Source organism: Struthio camelus, chromosome 4 (genome assembly GCF_040807025.1).
Source record: "Struthio camelus isolate bStrCam1 chromosome 4, bStrCam1.hap1, whole genome shotgun sequence".
NCBI classification, from domain to species: Eukaryota; Metazoa; Chordata; class Aves; order Struthioniformes; family Struthionidae; genus Struthio; species Struthio camelus.
In genome coordinates, this window is record NC_090945.1 from 27,533,152 (window position 1) to 27,559,321 (window position 26,170).

General features: G+C 39.2%; 1 protein-coding gene across 5 annotated transcripts in view; it reads left to right on the top strand.

The window, feature by feature from the left end:
* Positions 1-26,170, top strand: part of PPP3CA (protein phosphatase 3 catalytic subunit alpha) — a 208,640-nt gene that overhangs the window by 130,286 nt on the left and 52,184 nt on the right. For all 5 annotated transcript variants that reach the window (XM_068942006.1, XM_068942008.1, XM_068942005.1 and 2 more), the window contains 2 exons: positions 16,381-16,505; positions 25,318-25,429. In XM_068942006.1, coding sequence (XP_068798107.1) covers positions 16,381-16,505; positions 25,318-25,429 — 237 coding nt within the window. The remainder of the gene's footprint in view (positions 1-16,380; positions 16,506-25,317; positions 25,430-26,170) is intronic.

Sequence of the window (26,170 nt, forward strand, 5' to 3'; positions counted from 1 at the left end):
CAGAGACAGAACCCCAGTTTGAAGAAGTATTTTAACTTACCAAGTATTAAATATTCCCGCAACGCCTGTTCAGGGCTGGGAGTCGCACTAGTTAAATTTCACAACAGCATTTTTTAATGCCTGAAAGGACACCATGATTAAAGGCAAGTAAGATCATCTCTATTACCTGTGAGTACTAGAAAAAAAATGAAAACAAGCAGTAAGTGTTTATTATGACTTTTCTTTTCTTTTTAAAGTATCTCTGGAGTGCTTCTTTTCCTCCAAATGAGATGGTAGTTTCTAAGTGAAACCTGTGTGACCTGCGAGTTTTGTAAGTAGGTAAAGGTTTCCTTTTGAAGGAAGTGCTGAACACTAGTAAGTATCTTGTGCGTAAGCTGCCCACCAGAGTTTTAAAATGGCAAGAATTATATTCTTCAGCAGAGAGAATTTTAAGACAACTGTTTGTATTTGGTTATAATACAACAAGCCAGCTAAGGACCTATTTTGAGACAAGCAGTTTAATGAATATTACAAATCCTTGATCTAAGTGCGCTCGCACTTTCCTCACTGTTTACCAAGGTTAGATGATTGCTCATCAGGAATGTGCAGTTTAACCGATTTGGTTTTAGTGTCGATACCATAAATACTGTAACTTAATAGAAGTTCATTGTCCTTTAACAATTGTTACAGGGAAAAAAGTGAAAACCACTTTTCTGGTTTTTGTAAGATTTCTTTTTACGTATGGTACTGAAGCCTTCCTAAACTGCAGCAGTCACATGGAAGGCTGTTGCAGCTCTCTTCTTTCCTTTGCCTTACTGCTGCCATAAGCTTTCCTGTACGGGTAAGTTGACAAGATGAACCAGAAGAAAGGTGTTCTTAAGGTCAGACTGCTCTCGTCTGGCTTAGGATGGGCAAGTCAAAGTGCCCGTACACTGAAAGAGGAAGGTGTCTAGGAAGGTGTGTTCTAGACTCTGTCAGGATCCCAGCGTCCCTTATAGCTATCTCTTTTGGTTTCTCAGTCCTTGATGGAGTAGGTGATGGCAATGTCATCTGCAGCAGGTTTCCAGTCCTCTTTATCTTCTCAAAGGAATGGTCAAAACAGCTCTGGCCTTTTTGTTCTGTCTTTTATGTGGTCCAGTTTCAGAGGATATTTTAAATAGGAGTTTAATTCAAGCTGAAGTGGGGTCAAACGAACTGAGAAGACTTTTTTTCATGTATTTAGCTCTTCAAATAGTCTTTGAAACTTAAATAATTCTTAAACAAAGCCCTGACATTTATCAAGGGTGACACTGTCTCTTCTTCTTAGCAGTAGTTGTAGAGGTTTATTTTCGCTTTTGTAGTCTTGAAAAGATGCTGTTCCAGAGAACTAGTAGTCATCTTCCATGTCGGTATTTTCATACTTAACTGGCTTTTTCCATTTTTGATGGAAAAGCTTGAATATTTCTTAACTCAAATGAAAGCATGTAGAGCTAAGAGAATGAATCTTTTTGAACTGTATTATAAAATTCTGTATTGTTCTAGGCTGCGGGAAAAAGGAGGAAAATGTTCTTTTTGACTTTCATAGCGGATTCATCAACACTATTTTCTGTGATCTCGTAGATATCACTATGTTCTCTTAGACCATGAAAAGAAAGATGCACATTTATTTTCTTTTGTTGGTGGTGATGTTTTGAAACCTGATTGTCTGTCTTGTATGTTTTCTGAAGATAAGACCCTGGGTATACTGACTCATATTTTTAGAAACGATTATATGTCCTGCCTCTTTTATATAAGAAGTTTCTGCTGTTGGTTTGTTATCTTTTTTTTTTTTTTTTCCTCTTTGGTCATGAGCTTTTCAGCTTTCCAGCACGCTGTTTACAGCAGGTATACTATTTTTGATCTAAGATCTCTAATAAATTTTCTATATGAAGTTCAGTAACACTTGCATATGTATTTCAAATTGAAATATTTAAGAAAATCATATAAAATTTTCAATGACAATATTAGTTATAAAAGTTTTAGAGTCTGTGAAGACTCTTGGGTGTAATAAATATGGGTTTATGATCAAAGAGGTTTTTTTTTTTTTTTTTTATTACTTGGTCTATTTCAACAGGCTAGAAAAGAAACTGCCAAGCCATTTCTAAACTTTCAGTTAAGGACAGGCAAGCTTTAACAAACTTATGAATACATTATAATGTTGTTATTTTTGTGTGCCTGTGATGTTTATCCACTGCAATCGCTTCAGATAACCATGCTATTGCAGCCCAGAGGGAGTAGCAAGCAGCCCAAAAAGTCACTGAAATACGAATAGAGCATATTTTTCTTAGCACACGTTTTTTACTTAGCAACAACAAATTTGTGAGAGATCCATGTCCCTTGAGTTAACTGGACTGATGGGAACCAAATTTGACTAGTCAGTTGTACTAACCATTGCAAAGGAGAAGCAGCAAAAGAAACCTGTGCTTCACAGAGGAATGGGTAACAAGGGCAAACGACTTTCTTTTGTGAAATCAAGATGGCATGTTCTTGGGAGTAAGACCTCTTGCTTTCTAAGACTGTAGTAGCCTGAAATACATATAAAAGAAAATCATATAAAATTTTCATCACAAAAATGTGTCATTACTGGAAAAGGAAGCAACTCAGCTATTTTTCTCCTGTAAAGAAGCCAGTTAGTTAAGCTACCTACACATTATAGTAAATAAAGGGAAATTGACATAAAATAAAGGAATGAACGAGCGAATGAATGAATAAATAAAGGAATAAATTAAAAATAAGGTAGACTCACTTTCTGTGGTGAAAGTCTATTGAAGTCTTGTGTAAGAACTTTGGCGTTTTGATTTCTTACCAGCTGCTGGGGCCCAGACTTTCTGTCTTAATGCCATATGAACAGCAATGTCTGTCTTAAAGCTCTCTCAGACAAGTAACAACCAGTTTCGACTTTTTTGAAAACTTTTCTTTTGATGTTTTTAGCTAAAATCATTAAAAAATCATAAAACAAAAACATCATTGCTTTAAAAATTTTGTTTGTTGGCTGTTTTTCTGCATTTCATCATCAGCACACTTCTATTGCATGAAAATTTAAGCAAAGATGCTGGCCTTAGTAATTTTGTCCTGAATGAAAGTTGGCTTTCTCATTTGACATTAGATTTTTTTTTTTTGTGCTACTCTCTGTGTGTGGGGAGGGGTGGTTTTATTTCTTATTTTTTATGATAAATCACTGATAATTCACTATCTTGGTCAATCATTTCATTGCTCTAATGAGAACTTATGGTCAGAATGGCACCCGTGGTTGTGTGTTTCCTTGTTGCCTTGGTAGGGCTGCGTGGTTTTGTGTGCTTTCTTATGGTTTTACTTGGTGTGGACCAGGAGTGGCACAGCTTAGTTCAGCTGAAATGCATGCTGCGGAGGCCAGGTTGTTCCCTGCCAGCCTAGGATGGAATTGTCTACTCTGTAAGAGATGGTAGAAAGTGTTACTGCTGGCATTTCTATGTGGAGTTTAGTGTTAGAGAAGAATCACAAACACCTCCAGGCTAATAACACTCTAGATGGAGACCTTCAAGTGAAAGGAATGTTCTGTAGCAGTGAGCTTTTCCAGGTGTTTCCTTTTGCCAGATAATTTTTTTTATCATGAACGTGTTCGTGATCCTTGTAGCTGTGCGCTGACTCCATAGCCATATGAAGTGCAAGGTAACGAGATGGAGAGGTGGAAAAACTTTGTAACATTGTAAAAAGGATTTGTCTGTAGGACAAAAATAAAGCAAGTTATAGTTAGGCTTGAGGTTAGTATTTGTAGTAGTTGGGAAGTACATTTTCTGGAATGAATTAAACTGATATGCTGTTTTATCTTAGCCAAGAGTAGACAGTGTAGCTTTCTGAAAAATGAGTCACTCTACAGAGCAAGAGAGTTAGGAAAGTACAGTTTAATGTACAGGGCTTAACTTCTTCAGTAACTGCATTAACAAAGTGCTGTGTTTAAAAATGGCACCTGGACCTAACTTGCACAGAATAGAAACAGGAAAATAATTACCCTTTTTTGCCTCATTAAAACATTATTTTGCTGTATGCTTTAATAGAATAGTGCTGCATTTGATATTCAAAGGACTTTGTGCATTGTGGTTTAAAATACTGGTCACAGAGTATGTTTAGCTCTAGTTGCCCAAGTGTGTTGTGGGAATGTGGCCAATGTTAGCTCAGCAAGCTAATGAACAAGAAGTATCTCCTGCTGAAATACAGATTTGCATATATTGGTACACCGGAAGTAGTAGTTATTCAGCATTACTATACTCCTTAAATGCATAATGTCTTACAGAATTGGAATTTTATGCTTGCATCTAGTAGTGTTTACGCCTCAGCCTCCCAAGAAGAGCAAGCCCAAAAGATATTATGTCAGAAGATGGTTCAGTTGGTCAAAGAAAAAAGAAAACATTATTTTTCTTATCTGTCATGTTTTAATTTTTCTGAAACTTAGATATTAAAACCAGCAGATGTAAGAAGTTAGGCCTTTCCTGTGAGCTGTGAGGACTAGAATTGCAATTTCGATTGTTTATACTGTCGCAAAGCTGAGACGAGTGCGTGACCCATGTCAGCAGTGTTGATGGTAAATTTGGAGAAGGAAAGGTCGGGAGGAAATTCCCAAACTTTCAGGAACATCCAAGACACTTCACAGGCAACTGGTATGACTTAAGAATGGTAAAATACTGAGTTACGTGCGAAATAGTTGTTTGTTGGTCCGTGTGATTTTACAAAATGCAAATTTAGGAAGTAGCTTTCATCTACTTCATAGCAGTTTGGAAATCCCTGTAACAAAAGGCAGGACTGAATTGAGTGGAGCAGAGTGCAAGTTGGCTGCCTGCTGACTTGAAATCAATGGCACTAGTTAGACATGAAGCTGTGCATCTTCCAAGATCTCAGGGCTAAGTAACTAGGAAAACACTGAAATTGTGTAAAAACTACATGACCCGGATGCATTCTCTTTTATGAGTATTACGGTAGTCGGCAGAGCAGTGGTATGTAAAGCTAGGCACTTTATCTTTAAAATCACATTGCAGGGTTTAATTGGTACTGGTACGGCAGTCTTTTGGTGCAGCCATATGGATATGGCTGCTCTACCATGAGTAATGCACAGTTACAACTGCAGTATCATATTTTGCAAAAATCTGTATTTCACTTTTTTAGTGCAACTTCCATAACCTTGCATTAAAGGAGGGTAATTCTTTTGATGTACAATGCAATTACTTTCTGCTGATCGGATTTGCTTCTTTTTCATTTAATATTAGAATTGCTCTATCAGAAAAGATATGGTGTTCAAGCTGCTAGTCTCACTGCTTGTATTTTTCTGGTAGAAGCATCTGAAAAGTTACTTGAATGTTATTGCTTTTGAAAGAAAGACATTGGACTTACAGATCCTTCCTTTGTTATATGTGTTATGTTAAAAAAAAATTTATATATACTGTTTTTAAACAATTTTTGAAAGGTCACATAAATACTATGTTTCATATTTAGATTTTGTATGTGCTCAGGGTAGAATTCAACCTAGAAACTCTTTAAATAGCTTTAAAAGCCTCCCAAACACTTCACTGCACTCCGACGTGGCAGAGATTCTGTATTTCTTGTCCGAATGTGCTTTCCAGTTGACCTGCACAAGATAACTCATGTGAATTACAGAAATCAACAGATTTTTTTTTCCTTAAAGTTAAAAGTTGAATGAAAATCCGTATCTTGGATGTATATGCCTTCTGTATATTAACTCTCACATACTCATCACTGTACTGTGCTTAATAATTCATTCCATATTCTTTGAAAGTAGAGAGTCTGGGAAGTGCTCTGGAAGAAATAATCACATAGCTCCCATCAAAATTAATAAACCTCTCTGTAGCTAGATCCCCTGAACTTCCTGAAAATCCTATCCTTGCAAATATAAAATGCTACAAAAGCTGACTCAGGGATTTATTTATGGATGTGGTCTCTGGTGTACATGTAGTTTTTATTAAAATACCAAGTCTATGTGATGATTTGTCACATATGGAACTGTATTTAGGGGTGTTTTCACATTGCATATTTTATGATTGCCCATTGCACGTTTTACATAATCGGCTCAACTGAGCCTGGGCCAAGTAGTAGAGAGCTTTATCCCACAACCGCAAAGAGCGGGATTGTGGAGATCCTTAAGCATAGATACCTAATTCACCTATCAAATTTAGCTGGATCAAATGCCAATGAAATCCTCTTTGGCTAATTGGTAAGATGTTTAAACATTTATTAACCTCCTATTGGACTGCTTGTTCTCATACTATATAAAAAAAAATCTTATAAATGTGCATCAGAAACCTGAGAGGATATTGTATTGGAGATTACTGATAGATTAAAGACCACAAGATTACCATAAAGACCAACTCTGTGAAATAGTACTTTTTCCCTGTGTTTCATCTTTCACCTGATGTTCTCCTCACAAGCTATTTTCTTACGGTGACCTTTTCTTGCTTCTGCTTCTGAGTAGCAAAGTGCTGCTCCCTCCCAGAAGAGCTTACTGCGTGGCATGTACGTTGCTGTATGTAGGATGGTCAGCTGGAAAGCCAGTTAAAAAAATAGTAGGAGGACGCGTTTAGTTTGGGTCTTCCTAATTTAACTTGAAGCACAGTGATTTAGTTTAACATCACTGTGTGGTGCTGAATCTGACTTAATAACACTCTTCCCCCGCTGCCTTTCCTTTGTGCCCGGGCCGTGGGGAAGGGGCCGCAGACCTGCTGCGGCTAGCGGGGCAGCTCTGGCCCTGCTGGCACCACCAGGTTGTCCCCCTTGAGGAGCACAGCGCAGGAGCTAGCCCAGATCTGCCTGCTGCGTTAGGGGTCATCGCACCCTAAACACGACCCAGAGTCCTGTTTAAATTGTGCCCGCTCTTTTTACACCTAATAGCAAAGGTTATTTAAAGAAACATAATCAAGGCTGTTCTGTAACCAACGTAACTGGGGTTTTTGTGTTCGTTTTCCTAATTGCCTGTAAGCGACAGAATGTTTTTTTCTGGACTAATTCTCTTCAGTTTTGTGTTTTAAACAATACATTCGCCAGTTAATTTTTTTCTAAAGATTATTTTAAGGAATCTGTATCAAGGATTTACACAGTTACTATATAACTTTATTCTTCAACAGTTTCAAATATATTTGAGATGAAAATGGACAAAATAATGCAATCTCCCATAAAATGTGACATCCCTTTTTCTTGAATCGTGGTAGCTTCTGAAAACAGAGCAACTTCTTAACATAGTCATGTTGATTTGGAATCAGCATCTGAATTTTATCGCCTACTCAGGATCATATTTAGGCATATGCTCTCAGCAGGAGGAAATTAATGTGGTCATCTTCTCCTTGCACTGGTTTCCCTAACTAATTGAAATATGGGCTCTTACTCGTACAGAAGCTATTTTAGAGAGCTTTCTCTCAAAAGCATTTTCCTCAAAGGTTAATAATTTTTCACTGAGCACAATGTAACTCCAGTACAAACTGGATAGTGCTGTTTTAAAATAACCTTTAAAAATAGTTTAATTTTACTTGAGTGTCTATATAAGATTTGGTTGTGGGCTTTAGATGCCCTAACTTAAAGAAGTCATCCTATGTGGTTTGAGTTAGAATGTGGAAGCTTGCAAGTATTGGCTTTACTTCCCCCTGTACAGTCACTGCCTTGGATATAGCCTCTTAGCACATGAGCACCTCTATCACAGAAAAGTCAGATTAAAATAATAGCTTGAGCCCATTCAAGGCATGAGTGCAAAAGCTGAGATTAATCCTCAGTTTGTCTTCACTCCTGATTCTTGTTCTCCACGGCTCTGAATAGAGAGACCATTAAACCTAAATGCTGAATGAATTTCATAGAATTTCTTTGAAGCTAATTGTGCTTGCTTTTCCAGTCGGGTTGCAGGCAAGTATCCGTATCAGTGCTGACGGCTGCTTATTAAGACCTCAAGAGTATGAGAAGTAGAATTTTTATTTTCCTTTAATATCTGTTTCTGGGAAATACGGGCAGAGGGCTATAGATCCAAAGGTAATAAAACAAATGGATTGGTTCCTGTCGAGTAAATGTTTGTCTCCCACTGATGAGAAAAATTGTTGTGCTGAAGGAAGAAGGCTGCTTTCTGCCTTAGAATAACAGCTCTGATTCTTAATAAATGGCAAGCGGAGGTGGGAAGGACCATAAAGCAATTCTGCAGTGGCACAGTATGAGGAAACTGAAAACAAATGTTATTGTCAGGTAGAAGATGAAAAAATGTATTACAAGCCAATATCTGGTATTTGCAGTTGGGTTTTTGGATGCCAGACGTTCATATATTGAAGCTTAACCTGCTAATGTTGCTACCTATACAACCCTGTAAATTGTTGGGTGCTCAGAAGATAATTAGACTGTAGTATGTTAACAAAACAGCGCTCTCAAATGCTACAGTAAGAATTAAAAATAAGAATGCCAGCCATCCTGTGACCTTGTAGGTAACAGAGACTGCTTCTGACCTGCATGAAAGAAATGTGGAATTCACCAAGTGGCCTAATATAATTATTGTTATAACCATGAAATACAGGTGACTTTTGTTTCAGCTTTACTGGGGTTGGGGTTTGCACTGCTGAGAGAAACATCAACTGTAAAGAAAGCTGGTCTGAAGAGTTAAACGGTCCAAAAAAAGGATTACCACATTAAATTGTGAAGGACAGGCTACAAATTACTCTTTGCAATGGCAAATTGCTGACTCTGGAAAAATATTATCCAGCAATATACTTACTGATAGATGTCTCCTCATTCAGATTAGTGAGAAAGATGTAACACTGAATAATTCTAATAACGAACCCCTACTTTGTGATGGACAATATTACAATCTAAGCTATGCAAATAGAAGATATTCCCAGAATAAAACACAACATTGCATTTCACGCTTGTTTTCTTTTTTTTTTTTCCTCAGACATTTTTAGAGTGGTGCATTTTGTATAGAGTTTGAGCATATTTGAGCTTCTCCTCTTCAAAAACCCCTTTTCCCATTTCATCCTGTTATGTCTTCCCCACATTTCATTTCAAGCATTATGTCTAAAGCCAGCCTATACTTCCTTCCTGTGTGGGACCTTCCTCCTTTTTTTGAAAGGACTGTCTTGTTTTCTGGTGAGTTGAATTGGATGAAGGAACATAAGGATGTGTTCCTCTCCCTCTGTGGCCATCCCTGCCCTTCCACTGACCAAACGTGTGACCTTATAAATTATTAAACTTTGCCAGGTCTTTGTTTTTTACATCTGTGAAACTAAGGATAAGAGAATTTCCCTACTGCTATAAATAACCTTGATCTAAGGATATGAGCTGGAAATCCTGACCCATACTCCAATGGAGTACTTTCCTCACAAGCAATTCTTTTGATGGGGTTATTTGTGGAATAAGCGTTGCTCACTGATATTGAGGGTGCATTAACAGGAGATAGTAACCATGTGTTTGCTTTTCCGTTTGCTATGGGAGATGCTCAGGGCAGTGCTGACCTTGGGAGGTGGCAGGGGAAGAGGCGATTGTGGTCCTTTGATGTGTGGCAGGGAACGCTGTTTACTCCCATCCCGTTTCATTTCTCTCCCCAAGACCTGATTCAGCATCTTCTGGTATGCAAGTGAGAAGAAGGCCTTTCTCCACTGATTTTGTAAAAATCTCTGTTTTAAAAATTATAATAATAAAAAAATCACTGGATTCCTACTCCCATTCAACTACCACCCTGCTATGTTACTTGGACCTGGAACTGAAAGCTTCCATTTGCCACCTCACTGCTGTGATACCCATTCATTCAGCTGGGATAGGACTGCAGGGGAAGGGAGGATATCTTTATCTGCCTTTGTAGGCTTTACAGCAATTGGTAGAGGCTGTTTCCAGTGATCTTACGTATACAAAGCAGCTGTTCTGCTTGCCAGGTTTAGGTACGTGATTTTTTGTTTGGGGAGACTGCAAATAATTTCATGAAACGGGGCATAAAGTAATTTTGAGGAGCTGTTTTTAAAAACTTTCTGCTGAAGATATTTTTGTACCCTCAATATCTGAAGGAATTGCTGCTGCAGTTCTTTACTTCCCCCTTCACCAGAGAATAAATGACTGTCGTCCTGAAGGCCTTTTCTGGTGTGCTGCTTTCCATTCCCTGCTCCTTTTCACTCTGCCTTGTCAAATCTAGTGTCATTAATTTGTTCCAGCCTTCGGGGATGGTGAGAGAAAACTAATTCCCATTACAAAAAGTGAGCTTGGGTTGATCTTTACAGACGTTTTAATTGTTCACAGAGCGAAATGCAGTCTAGCGCGCTCATGTGTTGTGCAGAAAGCAGTTTTGCTCAGACTCACTTGTACGTGCTTAGTCCAGCGAAGGGAAGGGGGCAGCCCCGCAGCGTTGTCGCGTGCGGAGCTGGTGGGCCGCTTGGGGGTTTCACTGCTGCACCTCTATGTTAACTGGCTTCTGCTTTACCTTTGAAGCAAGCCTCTTCATGAAAATATGTGATGGCAGTTTGTTGTTAATACCAATTCACCTGTGGTAAAGTCATCGATTTTGTGTTCAGTGATTGAAAGAAAAAGATAGATGAAAGCCTACTATAATCACGTTAGATAACCAGATATGAATGAGATCATGCCTCTTTTGGAAATACAGAGCTGTGTTGTGCGGTACACTTAGTGTGACAAATATTCATATGGAAGCCTATTATGTTAAGTCTAGTAGATGTTTGCTTTAGATGATATGTTGCCTACTGAGCTGTCTGAATGATTCTGACTTAAACCTGAATAGGTAATGAAGTCTACGAGTTCTTTAAGCGTCTCTTATAAGCAGAGACAAAATTACATGACTCTAGAGCATTGTATATAACAACCACTGGGTTTATGTCTTGTAGTGCTTTCCAGAGCCGCCACAGATCAACGTTCATACAGTTTCTTCTTTTACTTCCTATTTTTCTTTCCTTCTTGCTCTCCAAAAAGTAATGAAAAAAATTGCTCAGTCTTATGTAACTAACTAAAAAGAAAAAAGTTGTGTGCTACAAAACCTGCAGTATTTTAACCATTTCCTACTGTTGTGGCAACACGCGGTGTTCCTCAAAGACATGTACACTTCCAAATGAAGCTCACTCAAGCTTGAGGATTGTGTAGTCAGAAATGCATGACTTTTACTCATGACTTTTTCTTAAATCTTGGAAAAAAAAAGAGAGCCTTCTAATTGATAGTTAAACCCTTCAGGAGCAATGCAGTAGTAGTTCTTGCAGCACAGAGTTCCTGAAAATTTCTCCCATATAGATCTTTCAAGTGTTTCCCCTCATTTATCAGTGGATAAGGTAAGTCCAGCCCACTCCCCCACTGCAAAAACCCATCTGGTTGTTTTTGCCTTTCTTTTGTGTGTCCACCATTGCCATACTCTACTAGTCCTTCCTCATTTGATTTCTTCGTTCAGCCTTTGGTAACTTTTCACTGATACAAACTGTCCCTTGGAGAAACTGTTGGGGCATACTCTTTTTTTGGGTAGGCAACTTCTTTACTATACTATCCAGTAGAGCTGGAAAATGCAATAGTTTTCAGACCATATCCCCCAGCCAGCTGAGACATGTGCTGGTTGACGTGGTGCGCTCGTCCCGGTGTCAGTAAGGCTCTGCTAGTACTGAGTGACTTTGGAAAACACTGAGCTCTTGGAAGCACGTGCAAAGTAGTGGAAACATAAGCAGCTACATTTTTCCTAAACATTGTGCAAAGAAAACCCCTTTGCACTTTACAGTCTGCATTCTGAAGTGAAACTCTGTAGTGGGTTTTTTTCCCTGGACTTTAAGTTTTGCACGTTTCTTTGCTGAAGCACAATCCCTGAGCTCTATGCAAAGACGTCCCTAGCTCAATGACTGAAAAGAACAAGTTCTCAAACAATGAATAATATTCCCTAGACAGCGTTAGTTTCATCTTTAAAAGGTCTTTGGCTCATTACTGAGTAAGAAGAAAATCCAGTTAATTTTTGTAAACGCCTAAGTTTGCAGATGTGGCTTCTGAAGCTGATGATTGTGTTGCATAGGAAGCTGATGATTGTGTTACGTTTGTGCTCCTAATCCCTTAGGATCCCCCCTTGAAGCTGGGAGCATAATCTCTTGACACTCAATTTATTTGAAATGTACAAATGGAATTTTTCTATCAGACTACTACATTCAGCCAATTAAGTATATACATGATAAATGAGGGGAAAAAGTGCAGCATATGTAAACTGTTGCATACAGAAAATTCACTGTATTTGATTTACTGTGCATATAACTTTTGTACTTAATATGCAGCTGAAGTGGAAGGTGCATAGCTGTAAAAAAATCTGTGGATTGAGTTTGTACATAATGAAGAGAATTTAAGTAATATGAAAAGCATTTTCAGACGTTTTATTTGTGCCAATAATCATTGCAGTCTAAATCACTGCTCTGCCACTTTGTTTTCTATAAATAGGCTGGCAATACCACTGCTAAGCCTTGGGCTTCCTTGAATCTTAGTAGAATTTTAATGTAATAGTTTCTGTTTCACCACTGCATGTTCCCTTGATGTAATTCAGAGGCAGATGATCTCAGTGAAGCCATTTGAAACATAATGATGGCATCCTTTGAAACAGAGGATGGCAATGAAAAAAACAAAAAAACCCTCCCCTCCTCCTCCTGTCTCCAATTTCCATTTTTGTAATAAAGCAGTATTTTATAGACAGTTATAGTGAGTTATATTTGGAAAGTTCTGGTCCTGTAGCGTACAGCCCAATGGGTTTTAGTTGGAAATAGCTAAACTAGAAGTCAGGATTGATCAAAGGACCCATCATAACAAGTAGGGGAAAAACTATTCAGAAACATAATTTCTCCAATAATTACGTGGGAAGTCCTGTGAATACAAATCTGCTGGCGAGGCCTGCGTTTTCACTTCCTTAGGAGTCCACAAGTAAAAGAGTGCTTCTTAAAGCTTCTGGCTGCATGAATGAATTGAGCAGGAGATGACTTCAAAGCAGTTATGAAGCAATTATTTATATAGGGTGTAGTGAACTTCTGGGGCTTGTTGCCATGAGAGGTGGTGTAGGTAGACAGTATCAGCCAGTTCAGATAGGCAAATTCACAGGTAACAAGTTTAGTGCCTAAACTGATCCCTGGAAATGGTAAGTCAGTGAAAACATTGCCTGAGAAATATTCCAGATTTGAGATGTGGGAGAGTTTAGGGCTGGAAAAGAATGTAGAACTATAGCTTTAAAAGCAGTTAATATCAAACTGCAGGTGGAGTTGCACTGTATACGGTTCTTAGGACATTGCTCTTTATTTCTAAAGAAGAACATTTGTAGAATATGAGTTTACAAACGGTACACTGAGGTTTCAGATGTATATACTAGAACCTGGGAAGTATAAGATCTTTCAGCTATTTCATGCAATTTCCGGCAAAAATAATGATTAGATTATCTTTATTTAACGTTGTGCCCTTTCAGTAGGAATTCTGGAACGTGACCATAATAAATTAAGTTTGAATGTTAACTCTTAACTCGGAATGTTCTCTCTTCCAGTTTTGTCTACTGATTTTATGCTTCTCTTTTGGAACTACTTGAATAGCTTGGGAAGGTTGGACTTGAGGGCTTTTTAGCCCTCGAGTATGATATCAAGTGTAAGAAGAGAGTTTTGTATGTGAAATACCTGGAATTTCCATCAACTCTTGATTCTAAGGTCCAGTTCAGAATTTTATCACTGATGGCTTGCAGGGTTCTGCTTTTTTTTTTTTTTTTTTTTGTTTTAATTTCTGCCTTCTTCACTGTTTGGCTCTCTGCTTTTCCGATTTGTGACAAATTTGTGGACATTCAGCTGCTTGGAGAAAGCTTTGCACCTTTGATTTCTTTGTAATGGCCTCTGTGCCCTTATACAAGCCTGTTCACACACAGCCTCACCAAAAAAATTCACGTTCCTTTGTGCTTTCATGAAAGTGCAAAAGTTGTATCCATTTAAAATCTTTCACTCTTGTTCAACTTAACATTTTTACAGTTGGAGCAAATGGGGGCGGGCGATAATTGGTAGAACTGTACAGTTATATAACTAAAAGCTCTTCTGCTGGAAGTTAGGAGAGCAGATTGTTTGGCCATCAATATGTGACACATGTTTTTAATCTTCCCACAGTGTCCATGCAGAGGAGTACAGTCAAGCAGTATCTATTGGTTTGGTAAATTAATGGGTTCAAGTAAAACATGATGAAATTTTTTTCTGTGGGCTATACATTTTTTAGAGGAATAGAGGTTTTATATTACTTGAGTTAAATAGTATTTATTTTGCATAATTAACGGCAGTTGTTATTCTTAGCTGGAAATTGTAACTGTTGATGGCTTTCAGCACAAAGGCTCTCATCTAAAACTCATGGAAATTCAATAGTGTCATCTAGGAAGAAAAGATTATACAATGCAATACAGCGGTGATAAGAGTACTATATGCTGTTTTATGGCGAAAATACCCTGTTGCTATCATAGGAGGATGCTCAGCTAGCCAGTATTCATGAATTGCCTCAGTAATTTCACCTAAATATTCATGAAAGCAAGATGAATGCTTTTGCTATATTTTAGTGATTTTAGTTTTTATGTCATGTAGCAATGTTATAGTAATCCCGTTGCTAATGTATGCATTTGAAAAAAGTGTTAACTTCCTGATTCCAAAGAAGTAAATAATATAATGTGATGCTCGACTGTGATGAGAGACAATAAATGCGGACACTGTTTGCCTTTCGACTTTGTTGGATTTGGTGTTACAGCTGCTATACAGTACTTTCATACACGTGTGGAGACGTGGCTTCGGTTTCTTCATGGCATGAAATAATTTTGAGGTTTGACCTTTGCTTCAGTTTCCAACTAAAAGCTCAAGTGAGGGTACTACTTGAATACAAAAGCTTGGACCATTACATCAAAGAGACCATCAAAGGCTACTGCATTTATCCTAGCAGTAAATAAGAGGCTGTGTTGCTGTTGCAAGATGAGATTAAGGATCTCTGACCCTTGGTTTATTCAGTCTCTGCATAGTTACCCTTCCAGTTTGCAGAGGAGGATTTGTGAGTCATTGAAGGGAGAACCAGTCTAAAAGAGGGAGAAATCAGTCACGCACCCTTTTGTGCAGAATACTTTCATCTAAGAGGCCCAATGAGAAGGAAGCCACTTTCCTTTAGAAGCGCATGAACAGCTAAAAAATCCAATGGTAACTGAACAGGTTTGTCGAAGCATAGTTTATATTTTTTTTAACCTTAGAAAAAAAGTAGCCTTGCTGAAAAGGCTCAGAAGTGCCTAAGACTGGTGTTTCTGTCCCATGTTCTCAGGTTAAACTTGTCCGTTATATCCCCACTCTCCTGGGGGACCAAGCCCCAGTCTTTCATGAGATCCCTTATCTCTTTTGGTTTGAGGCCTTAAGACTTTTAATGTTTTCTTCCTTAAAGGTTGTTGTCTGGAAATGTCTTGGCTTGGCCCTAAGCTGGGTGTGTGGACTTTTTTTCCTTTCTTCCCCTCCTCCCCCTTTGGGCCAGAGGAAACAAAACAAAGCAAAACAAACTAGGTTTTGACCCAGCATTGTTAGTTAAGCTTCCATGGGGGACTCCAAAAGCATTGCCTTCCTTCCTGCAGATGTTTAAAGTCACCCAGCCCTGAGTGTGAAGTTTCATGAGGCAGCAGAGCTAGTCTGTTAATCTTAAGACACAAAAGAGGCACACCTTCCTACCCCTGGCTGCACATCATCTTTGCTCTGCCTGTCATGTTTACACAGAGCTACTGTTCTTAGAGAAGTTGCTTGTTAGGTTGACTTCATTGAAGTAAAACAAATCAGAATTGTATGGGCTTAAACAGAGGAATAAAGATTAAAGCATGAAAAAAATCAGTATTCTCTTGTATAAGACGTGCTTTGGGAAAGCAAGCAAGCCAGCCACTTCTGTATCCTGCTTCTTCCAGCTCTGAAGAAACTGGAAATCAGTAATTTGTCAGTTTATCTGGTGGCTTACATGGGACTGGCATGCTTTACTTTCTGTGGAAGGCCTGTTGGTGTCTGTCTGGGTTTGAGAATGGGACCAAGGGAAGAAGGATGTCAAAGGATGAGTAAGGTTGCTTGGACATGTTCTCTTTTTCAGGATTTCTTTGATTTGTCTTCTTACTTCTGCCAGTATTGTGTGCCTGCAGGGCAGTGGGAGGGATGGATAGATATCTGTAAAAATAAATATAGGTCAAATTTGCCTAACAGCTCTGCTTTAATTAGTTGGTAGCCTTTTGCACGCAGATATGGATGCACATCACAGTAAAACAGCTTCTGAACAGCTGCCAGCTCTTGCTGGTCATTTAACTAGAGGGTGATACACAACATTGTCATAATGCCTTTCTTATAAAGGAGAGTGACTTCAGAATGTGTGTGCCTAAGACACAGCATAGTGAAACTGAATATTGCTCTTTATTTCTTCTAGTATGTGGAGACATCCATGGACAATTCTTTGACTTGATGAAACTGTTTGAAGTGGGAGGTTCTCCTGCCAACACGCGGTATCTCTTCCTGGGGGACTATGTGGACAGAGGGTACTTCAGCATTGAAGTAAGTTCCTTATATCTGTTTTTGGCTGTGAAGCTGCTTGCAGCCTATTATGTATGTGTAACAGCATAGTTTAACTAGTTCAAGATTACTGAAGCTCTTTGTGGATCCCACTGTGAACAAGAGAAGTCCGTGTTAAATATCACTGTTGGGGTTTTCATAAAGGTTGTTTGGTATCCAGCCAAATCCCACTGTATCTGTCCTGGAGAGCTGCAGAGCTTAGTTCTTCTAGCGACCATCTAAATATAGCACAGAAGGCAGTCCGCTCCACAGCGTGTACGAGCTAAAGAGAACAAAGAGATGTGAGCTATTAGAAAAGCGACAGGTAAAATGGACAACTCGCAGATTAGTTTGACTGTTAGTTTTATTTGATCCCAGTCTCCTGGGTGGGAAATTTTATGAAAATGACTGGATAGGAGGAGATGGGACAAAAAAGAGCAGCAGAAAACATACTGTGCTGGAGAGGATGAATGAGTGTTGGTTAGATATGGCTTGCAGGAGCAGATGACCTCTGGCCCTGATGCAGCACTTGAATCCCCAGAGAAGTGACGCATGCATTGCCTACTTGAGGGTAGTGAGACATGAGGATCGAGTCGTAGAAGGCGGAGATCAAGTGATGAGAATCCTGGGCTGGCTTGCTTATGAAGGAAAATCCATGAAGGAAAAGTGTATCCCGTCTAACCTGCCAGCCTTTAACTGGAACTGAGTCAAATGCAAAAAACAAATCTATCGTTCTAGCGCTCACAAAACAAACTGATTTTTTTTTTTTCCATTCTGCTTTGCAACTTGGCTTTGCAAACTGGCAGCTGAGATCCATGATTGTCAATGAAAACCGGTTTTGTTCATCCAGGTTCATAGCTGAGATAGTCTCTGAACAGTCAGTCAGAAACCTTTGCAGCAGCTTTGGGGTTCCAGCTTGGCTTTTTTTCTCTGAAAAGTTCAGGCTTTAACTCTCTGTGACTTAAGGGAGAATGCCATTATCTGTTAGAAGCAGTCTAGGTTCTAAGCCCAGGAGTTTGTGTATCTGACTGGATACACTGACAGCATACAAGAACACACGTGCTCCTGTTTCATTTTTACATACAACACTGAAGGCAGATCATGGCATTGTAATACATTGTTGTCATACGGATATAAAAATATATAGTCACAAACAGCTGAGCTATTTGCAGTGTGTTTTTGAAAAGGATTAGTGCGTTATCCTGCCAATTTCATATTTACGGTATAAAAAAGGTCCTTATTTTTAAGATTCTATAAAACACTTTTTATTAATTCATTTTAAAATTCATTTTAAACTGTTAACCGAATCTTCAGAAGTGACACGTTCTACGAGTAGAAGCACACAGTTCAAATGCAAGTGCTCTAAAAACTCAAGCGCTGCAAGGTTATTTTGTCCACCTGCCACAAATCATGCTTTGACTGTTCTTATAATTAATATAGTCAGGGTGTAGTTCCACAGCCCTTTAAGCCCCCCCAAGTCAACGCTATGTCCTTGCCTTTCCTTGAGCCACGTGTGTCTGCTCTCCCTTGTCTGATCCGTGCTGAGCTGCGAGCTGTACCGTTATCGTCCTGGATTCGCGTGCTGGACTGATGGGGAACGTGGGATTTGGCTGTTTGGGCTTAAACTCTTGCACAGCTGAATCTTGCAATACTATTTTCAGTTGTAATAGCCTAGTTCATATCTTCTCCAGACTTGGACTGAGCCAGTGTTGTATCTGGAAGATGAGAGTTTTGTCTTCACTTCTATACATGTTTTTATATAAGAAATAGAACAAATGGTTTTGCTTCAACTTCGAAGTGTGTGTCTGAATTTGCCAAGATTTACCCGAGGGCTGTTGCTGATGAAAGACGAGAACAAGTCATATAACACAAAGTGAAATAACTTGTCCCCGCTTCCTCACAAACAGAAAAAATAAATTCCTTAGTTATTCATTTAATAATCTGCACATATATATTTAGTAAATTAGATTCTGCATTTAGGTTTTCCATCCTTTTTCACTGAACCATGAAAGGAAGTATCTGAGTTGTCACTTATATTATTCTTTTTTGTATTTAAGGCTCTCGGGTTACTGCTGCTTGGGTCACATAACTGATTGTCCCCGGCTGTCACCTTGTTTAAAGAATGCCTTTAAAAGAAAAGGCAGGTTTCTTGTTTTGTAGGTGTATTCGGAGTTAGAGCTGTGCATTCAGGCATAAGCTACTTATTCTGTGTAGCAGAATAAATAGTGACAAGGAAGGGAAAATGGTGAGGAATTCAGTTGGGCAGGTTGGGGGGCTGCTTCTGGTGAGAGAAGGGGTCCTCGGTATGTCCGGCAGGCACTAGCTCTACCAGTATTCTGAGCTTGCTTGGAAGGCATGGGGGTAAGCTTTCCCAGCCTGACCTCAATACATGTTTTCACTGCATCAGTTGCCCCATGTACTTATCTGTTATCCATTTATCTGCTGCGCTCCCCTTTCTGCCGATGCAGACGTGAGACTATTGCAGCTTTGGGGTCTTTGCAAAAGAGTAGGTTAAGTAGGTGGTCCGAGATGCTAATCACCAGTAATAAGCTTTGAAAAATCTCTTCAGTTGCTGTGTGATGCTATCTAGCGTAGAACTGACACCATTGAGCCTAGACGTAGCTGAATTCTGATAGTGGGCGAGATAATCCCTTTCTGTGGGCTGCAAAGTGTTTGGGATTCTTCTGGATGAAAGGTACTATATAATGTAAGCTATTATCATTAAGAACATAAGAAGAACAGAAATTGCATAAGGTAGGTGGAAGGCATTTGATAATGCAGAGGGAAAAGTGTTTTATCAGGCACTCAGCAGAAATGACAGTCCTTGCCCCACAGAGCTTTGGATCTAAGGGTTGGATCAATCCTTCACATGTGTGCTCCATTTTACCGATCAGAGTTAGTTCCATTGCTTGGAGAGACTGTGTTTTATGCCTTTAAAATTAGGTCTAAATAAGGCATTGCAGAGTAGTCAGAGACCACTAAAGAAGGTGACAACAGGTAGATCAAACATAAGTGCCAGAATGCTAGACGGAATGAGACGAGGCACAGTTTCTTGGCCTGGACCGCATCTTTCTCCCTCAGCTGCGCTCCCTTTTCCATTTGACCTTTTGGCAGAGCCTGAGCATTTTTTCCTCTTAGAATAACAGTCTTCTGCAAGTTGCAATGTCTGATATGGTGCGCTTGTTTCCTAGACTCTGTAACTGATAACGTTTCCATGCTGTGCTTGTTCCAGGGTTGACTCCAGAGTAGAAACCCCTCAGTTCTCACTTTCAAAGGAGATAATGGTTATGGATAAAAGTAACCCAAATGATCAAAACAGAGGGCTTTTTTTAAATCCAAAGAATAGTTAAAGCATAAGTGATTCTGCAGGAATGGATTGTGAGGAAGAATGATGTATCTTTACCTGAGTCTGAAATCTCCCTTTTGAAAGTGAGACATAAATGCAATGTGGTGTACAGGAGTATACGTATAGATTGTTTTTCAGTAAATTTTTTGAAAAATGACAATCACAGCAAGTACAAAGTGTAATATTATGTAAGTGAACTGTTGGAATTTTCCTGCTTAATCCCACCTACAAACATGCAGGTTTAAATTTTACATACCACAAGGTACATTCTGATCTTTTTTGATAGAGCAGATAGTTATGCTGCAAATTAAGCCAAAATTCAAAACAAACAAAATTGGAGTTGTGTTTTGAGGTTCAAAACATGCATACTTTTCCATTTCCCAAAATGCAAATGTTGAAATTCCAAAACAGAAAAACTGTTTTTTGTCGTATTTTTCTAGCAAGAGCAAAGTGAGATGTTTGGAGAGAGTCCAAACATCAGGAATTTGACCATCAGACCTAGCATCAATTAAAAAAGCCTCTGGTGCTTTAGATGCTTCTGTGAACTTCTAGAAATTATTAACTGGTCTCTCTCAAGAAAGCAATTGCCTACAGTAAATTCTTGTTAGTAAACCGTGGGTGAAGCAAGTGCTGGTTAAGCTGTGTGTCTGTGCTTATCATCTCCCAAGTCTAGAACTTTGTTGGAAGAATAAACACCTTCCAGTTTTCTCCATCGCTGCAGTGTGTTAATGTTTCCCAATAAACAGCTTGATTTTTAATATTTTGGCTAGTGGGATGAGTTCACTGGCAAAGTCAGTCGTTTGATTCTCTTCTTACAGAGAATACTGATACCGTAATTATCCTACATTTCCGTGCCCTTCTTTTCTATCTGGCAGTAGCAAGTATGTTTGCCTGTATCAGCAATGTTGTAAGATCTAATGTCTACTGGGGAATGCTACTCAGAGCCTGAGTATGCAATAGTTCAGCAACTCAGATGCCCTTATAGCTTGCCTCGTGAATCACAAACCTGCCAAAAACTCCTTTTGGATGTAGGGAGAGAACACAGGCTAGTGCCATGGAGCTGACTTGCACCGTTTTCCCCTCACTCCTTCTGTCCCACTCTTCCAGAGCGGCCAGCTGGGGCCAAGGCACAAGGACCAATGAGGAGAGCTAGGAGCTAGCATTTAGATAGCAGTTTAAAAGTGCTAATTAGAAAAAAAAAAAATTAAGAAAAAGAATTTACTTGTCCGGTTTTGGTTTTAAATTGAGATCCTTCCAAGGGCTGAAATGGTCTGAGCACTAGAGAAGAAAATAAGGCAAGTAGCAATGTTTTACCTGTGATCATTTCAGACGAAGTCATCTGGGAGACTAGCTAGAAGAGAGTGTTTCAATAATTAAAGTCTAGAGTTGATAAAGTACCATGCAAGTGTCAAAACAAGATCCTAAAGCAGCTTGGGAATACTCAACAGCTGTTTAAAAAAATGTGATTCTCGCATACCATTGAAAACAGTTATTCCATGAAGAGTTGATTTCCATAGCAGTAAGCTTTTTCTTTCTAAACATGGAACCTCTGCACACATGGGCACTGGTTTTAAAAACACGCAGAACAGGTAAGATAGAAGCACAGTGGCAAAATCCGCTGAACCGTAAGTTGTTGCTGAAGAAACTGATTGCTCTAAGTACCACCTTATCTCTCTTCTGCAGCACAGCCTAAAGTGAAGAGATTTTTCTTCATGCCCTGAAAGCTGGCAAACAGAATGAAAGTCTGGCTGCAGTAAAGTTGATAGGATTTTTTTTTCCCTTAACTTTCAGTAGTGTCTGGAGTTTTCTTTCCTTGTGCTCAGGGGGTGGTAGCTCAGGAATGGTAAGAATTGGCATTGCTTGTAAGTGTTTTGGTTACAGATGCAGTGTGTCTCTATTTGTTTCTGAAATAGAAGGCATAATGAATATTCCTATTAGGAGTGTGAATGCAGTTATATGTGTAAAGGTACATAGCTTCTGGTGGGATAGTTATTCCCCTTTAGAAATCTGTATCCCTACTTGGTACTGTGATAGCATAATTATTCCAGTGCAGCTAAAAGTAGTGCAGTTTTTATGTTTAGACAAGGTCTGTGTTAGCTATAGCGTGAATAAGTTCTGTCGATATACTGTGCCCTAGTTGAGGGAGCATCTGTAGTGACATTATTAATGAGTGGCTCAAATTATCCTTTCCAGCGTGAATTACCTTGTGTTTATTCACAGTTCATTTCACCTGTGGGGGAGTGCCCAGCTGTATCAGCCTTTTGGAGAGAAAGTTCATCTTTTGTTGCTCGTAGGAAGCCACATAGCAAACAGTGAGCTACGTCTTTTTCTTGTTGGCACAATCAGCAAAAGCGCATACCAAAGTTACAAAAGTACTCTGTGTTACAGGTGTTGCTGTGGTCGGGGATGTAGTCCTGTGGGAGCTAGGAGAGGTAGTTTACCTCTTTACTTGTAAACTTAACGTATCTGCTGTTTTAATAGCTGAAAGATACTAAACATGTAAGCTAGTGAGGCAGTCCGAGGCCCGGCATTTGAGAGACCTATCCGTTTTTTCAATAGTGTGAAGTAAGAAATGAGACAGGCCAAAAATGCCTTAGGGAGGCCCAGATTGTAAGGGCACTGCTGTGTATTTTGTGAAGGGTCAAAGTAAAGAAGATGAATAATGATATTCTTGATGGAAAAACTTGGAGGAAAGCATAAAGGAGATTTTTAAATTTTGCTACTGGGAAGCAGCATTACTAAATAATTGGAGATTATAAGCCCAGATTTGCAACACAGATAATAAGACTGTTGACTTTGGTTTAAAGGAGTAGGGGGGAAAGTGCAGTGTGTAAAGTATAGTTAAAATATGAAGCCAGGATGTCTTCTTGTGATGTTCTTTGGATGTAGAAAAAAACTGAAGAAATTATTTAAACAAAGTAAGCCTTAAATATGATGTCACTTAAAACTGAACAAAGTTTGAGTGATGGGCTTACAATACTTGCATAATGGCATAGGAACACGGATCTCTCTGGACTGCAGTGATTCTGAGCACATCTTCCCTGTTACCCCTCTCTCTCTCGTTCTCATGAATGTTTCAAAAGAAGCCTAGAAAAAAACCTATGATAAGCAAATTTAAGGTGATCTACCCATAAGCGAGCACCTAATGCCAAAATGATAAAACTTGCAGGCTTTTCTCGTTTTTCCTGCTTCCCAAATATGAACAATATTGTAAATGTCTCATGCGTCTTTCAAATTATCAAGGTTTTATACCTTCAAAAATGAAAACACAAAGCTTAAAAGTTAAAAGGGAAATCTAAACCACTCCATTTTGGTTTCTTAGTGAAGCACTTCGTCTAAGCACTAATCATTATGCTTTCTAACTAAGGTGATTTGGCAGGAGTAGAAGCCCTAGGGTAACTTAGATTCAACTTCAAAAGTTGGAGCTTCTCTCGCATGAATGGAGGTGTCACTTTAAACTTCTTGTCTCACGACATTTACGTCAAGTTTTTGCACGAAGCAGTGGATTCAAGGACGCTGAAGGTTCCAGAACTACTTGGAGGAATGAGAAAGCCAGGAAGTCACCATCAAGCTCAGAGTTTTGTTGCTGTCATGTGAAAAAGGTCAAGCCTACTTTCCCATTAAAGTGAATCCTCAAAGCAAGGTCCTCTCTCTGTACAGACTCCAGAAAACCTTCCCTAGATGCGCCCTTGGTGGTAGCCTTGGGTCACAGCAGATAATTCCTGTCACCTAAAAACTGAATTTCATGGTGGATAGTGTCATTGTAATTCACCTGACGCCTTGGCATCTCTTCTCCCTTCCCCGGTGGCGGTAGTGCCTGGGAGGCTGCAGCGGTGGCGCGGGCTCGGCGGCTTGCCCGCGTTTCCAGGCCTAGCCTCCCAGGTCCTGCAGGCTGCGCTGCCCGTCCCTTCTGCTCTTTTTATCGGGCTCGAAACCCTCGGAGTAGAAGAGCAGAAGTTAGAGCAGCCAGAACATCCAGATGTTTACATGCAATAAATTCAAGACAAACTGTAGTACTGTAAAACGCCTGCTGGCATGTAATTATCTACGGATAGTGTGAGTTTTAGCACAAGCGTAAAAACGTTGCTTTTTATTTTTATTTTTTTAAGGAAGAGGATCATTTAGTGAATGAAGAAGCAGAACCCAAAATGTTCAGAAGTAATTAACAGAATTCTTCTGTTCTTTTTAGCAAGCAGTTCTGAGTTGTAGAAGGAAGTTCATACTGTACATATTTAGAGGAATTGAATTGATACAAATGATGACGTTGCTCTAAACAGAAATGGTATTATAAGTACATTCTGGGACTCCCAGCTATTGATTATTAAAATAAATAAAGCAAATTTTGTCAGTGAAATGACGGGGGTCGTTGGGAAGGCAGTTGCATATGTAAGTGTTAAAATGGATATCTTTTTTCTCATGTAGCAGTTATGCAGTTCACGTACATGTAAAAGAAAGGGGTCAGGAAGCAAATGTTTAGACCAAATTTCTAGCTCACATTTTCTGCCATACCATGGACCTTTCGTTATTGCACTAAAAGATGAGATGAGCTTATCAGCTTGGCAGCAGTAGGAAGGCTGAGCATGCAAAAGTCGTCCGCCATTCTCCCACAGTAAGTGTCTTATTTCCGTTGACTTACGTGGAGCCGTGAGTGTGTTAGCCAAGTACCTGACTAGCGTTGTCTTGGATATATGACTGATATTCTTTAAATTTTGCAAGTTTGCTCATTTGTCAAGAATCTCGCAATGCTTTGACATCATTGCTGTATCAGTGCAGTTTTTAAAAGAACTATTTTAATCTGATGATCTCAAGAGGTGTGGGCAGAGGTTAGCCCCACTAAGTCCTCTATTTTTGTCTTTAAAACACATGCCTAAAAAGAAATGCCAGCTCAAATAGAAATATACTGGAAAGACAAAATGTTCTGTAGAAGCTTTGTAGTAACTTCATTTAATACAAGAGCTTTGTGGAATTCTTCTCAGTTGTTGTACAGAACAATGTACAATTAATAACAAAGCTTATTGCAAGTATTCATGTAAAAAATCTGTAATATTGGAAGGTAAGGTATTTCCTGCAGCATGAGTTAAATTGTTCTAGGGCAGCCTTTTCTTTAAGTCAGGAAATGCAGCTCTTCCGCTGAAATTGTTTCCAGAGTGGATTCCTGTCTAACCTGCCAGGTGGAATATATTCATTCTAGTTCAGAGATGTACAGGAATACTTCTTAACAGCTGTGACAACTGCAGGCAATACCTGGCAGAACAGGGAAATATAATTAGCAAAAGTGCAGAACTTTATTAAAATACATTAATACTTCTTTCAGCCAGTCCAGGTTAAAGTGCAGAGAAATACTTGCCTGTACTACCTGAACAGTTAATTTTAGAAATAGTGGTAACATGTTTCACATGCAATGCAATTTTTTTGGACATAGGTGATTGAATTACATAACTGTTTCTCCTTTTTGTTTCTGATTTGCAGTGTGTGCTGTATTTGTGGGCCTTGAAAATCCTTTATCCCAAAACACTGTTTTTACTTCGTGGGAATCATGAATGTAGACATTTAACAGAGTATTTCACATTTAAGCAAGAATGTAAGTCTACCTTATGACCTTTTTTACCCTAACTCCCTTTTCAACAACTTGTTATTCAGTGAGTATTTGATATCTGTTTACTGTTAGCGATTGGTAACGTCTTAGTCACTGTTCCCCAAAAGAGGGCAATCGCCTTGCAGGGGTCCGAGGGGTTGTTCGGAGGGGGCGAATGGGAGGGATTAGACCATGAGCAGCAGGCAGTGACCCACCAGACGGTGGGTGCTGGGGGCGCTGAGCTCTCTAGAGAGGTGCTTTGCCCTTTTCGGCAAAGTTAGCCTGGGAAGCAGTGTGTGGCTATGGGAAGGCCATGGGAATATAGCATTTTCACGTTTACTCTGGAAGTTCACTGAAATTTTTCAGTATGCTGTTTCTGTTGGAGTTCCTTTCAGCGTTGTGAGGAAGGATACAGTGGCACAGAAAAGCTCATTAGAAGTAAACCTTGGTTTGCACAATGAAAAAATTTTTCTGTGTTTCTGTAAGCTGCAGCTATTGCCATAAGTCTATGTTCCCTTTTTAGCATCAGGGATAAAGGAAATGTTAATTGACTCAACAGCTTCATGGTTTACTGAGTTTAATATGCGTATTGGTAAATTAACATTTCAGCTTCATTGTACCACCTCATCCATTTCATAATGGCATTTCTGTAGATAATTAATTATAAGGGAGTGGGTTAAAGTTCTGATTACTTTATAGAGAGCTTTCTTTGAGCTATAATGTAGTAGGTGATGACTGTTCAACAGA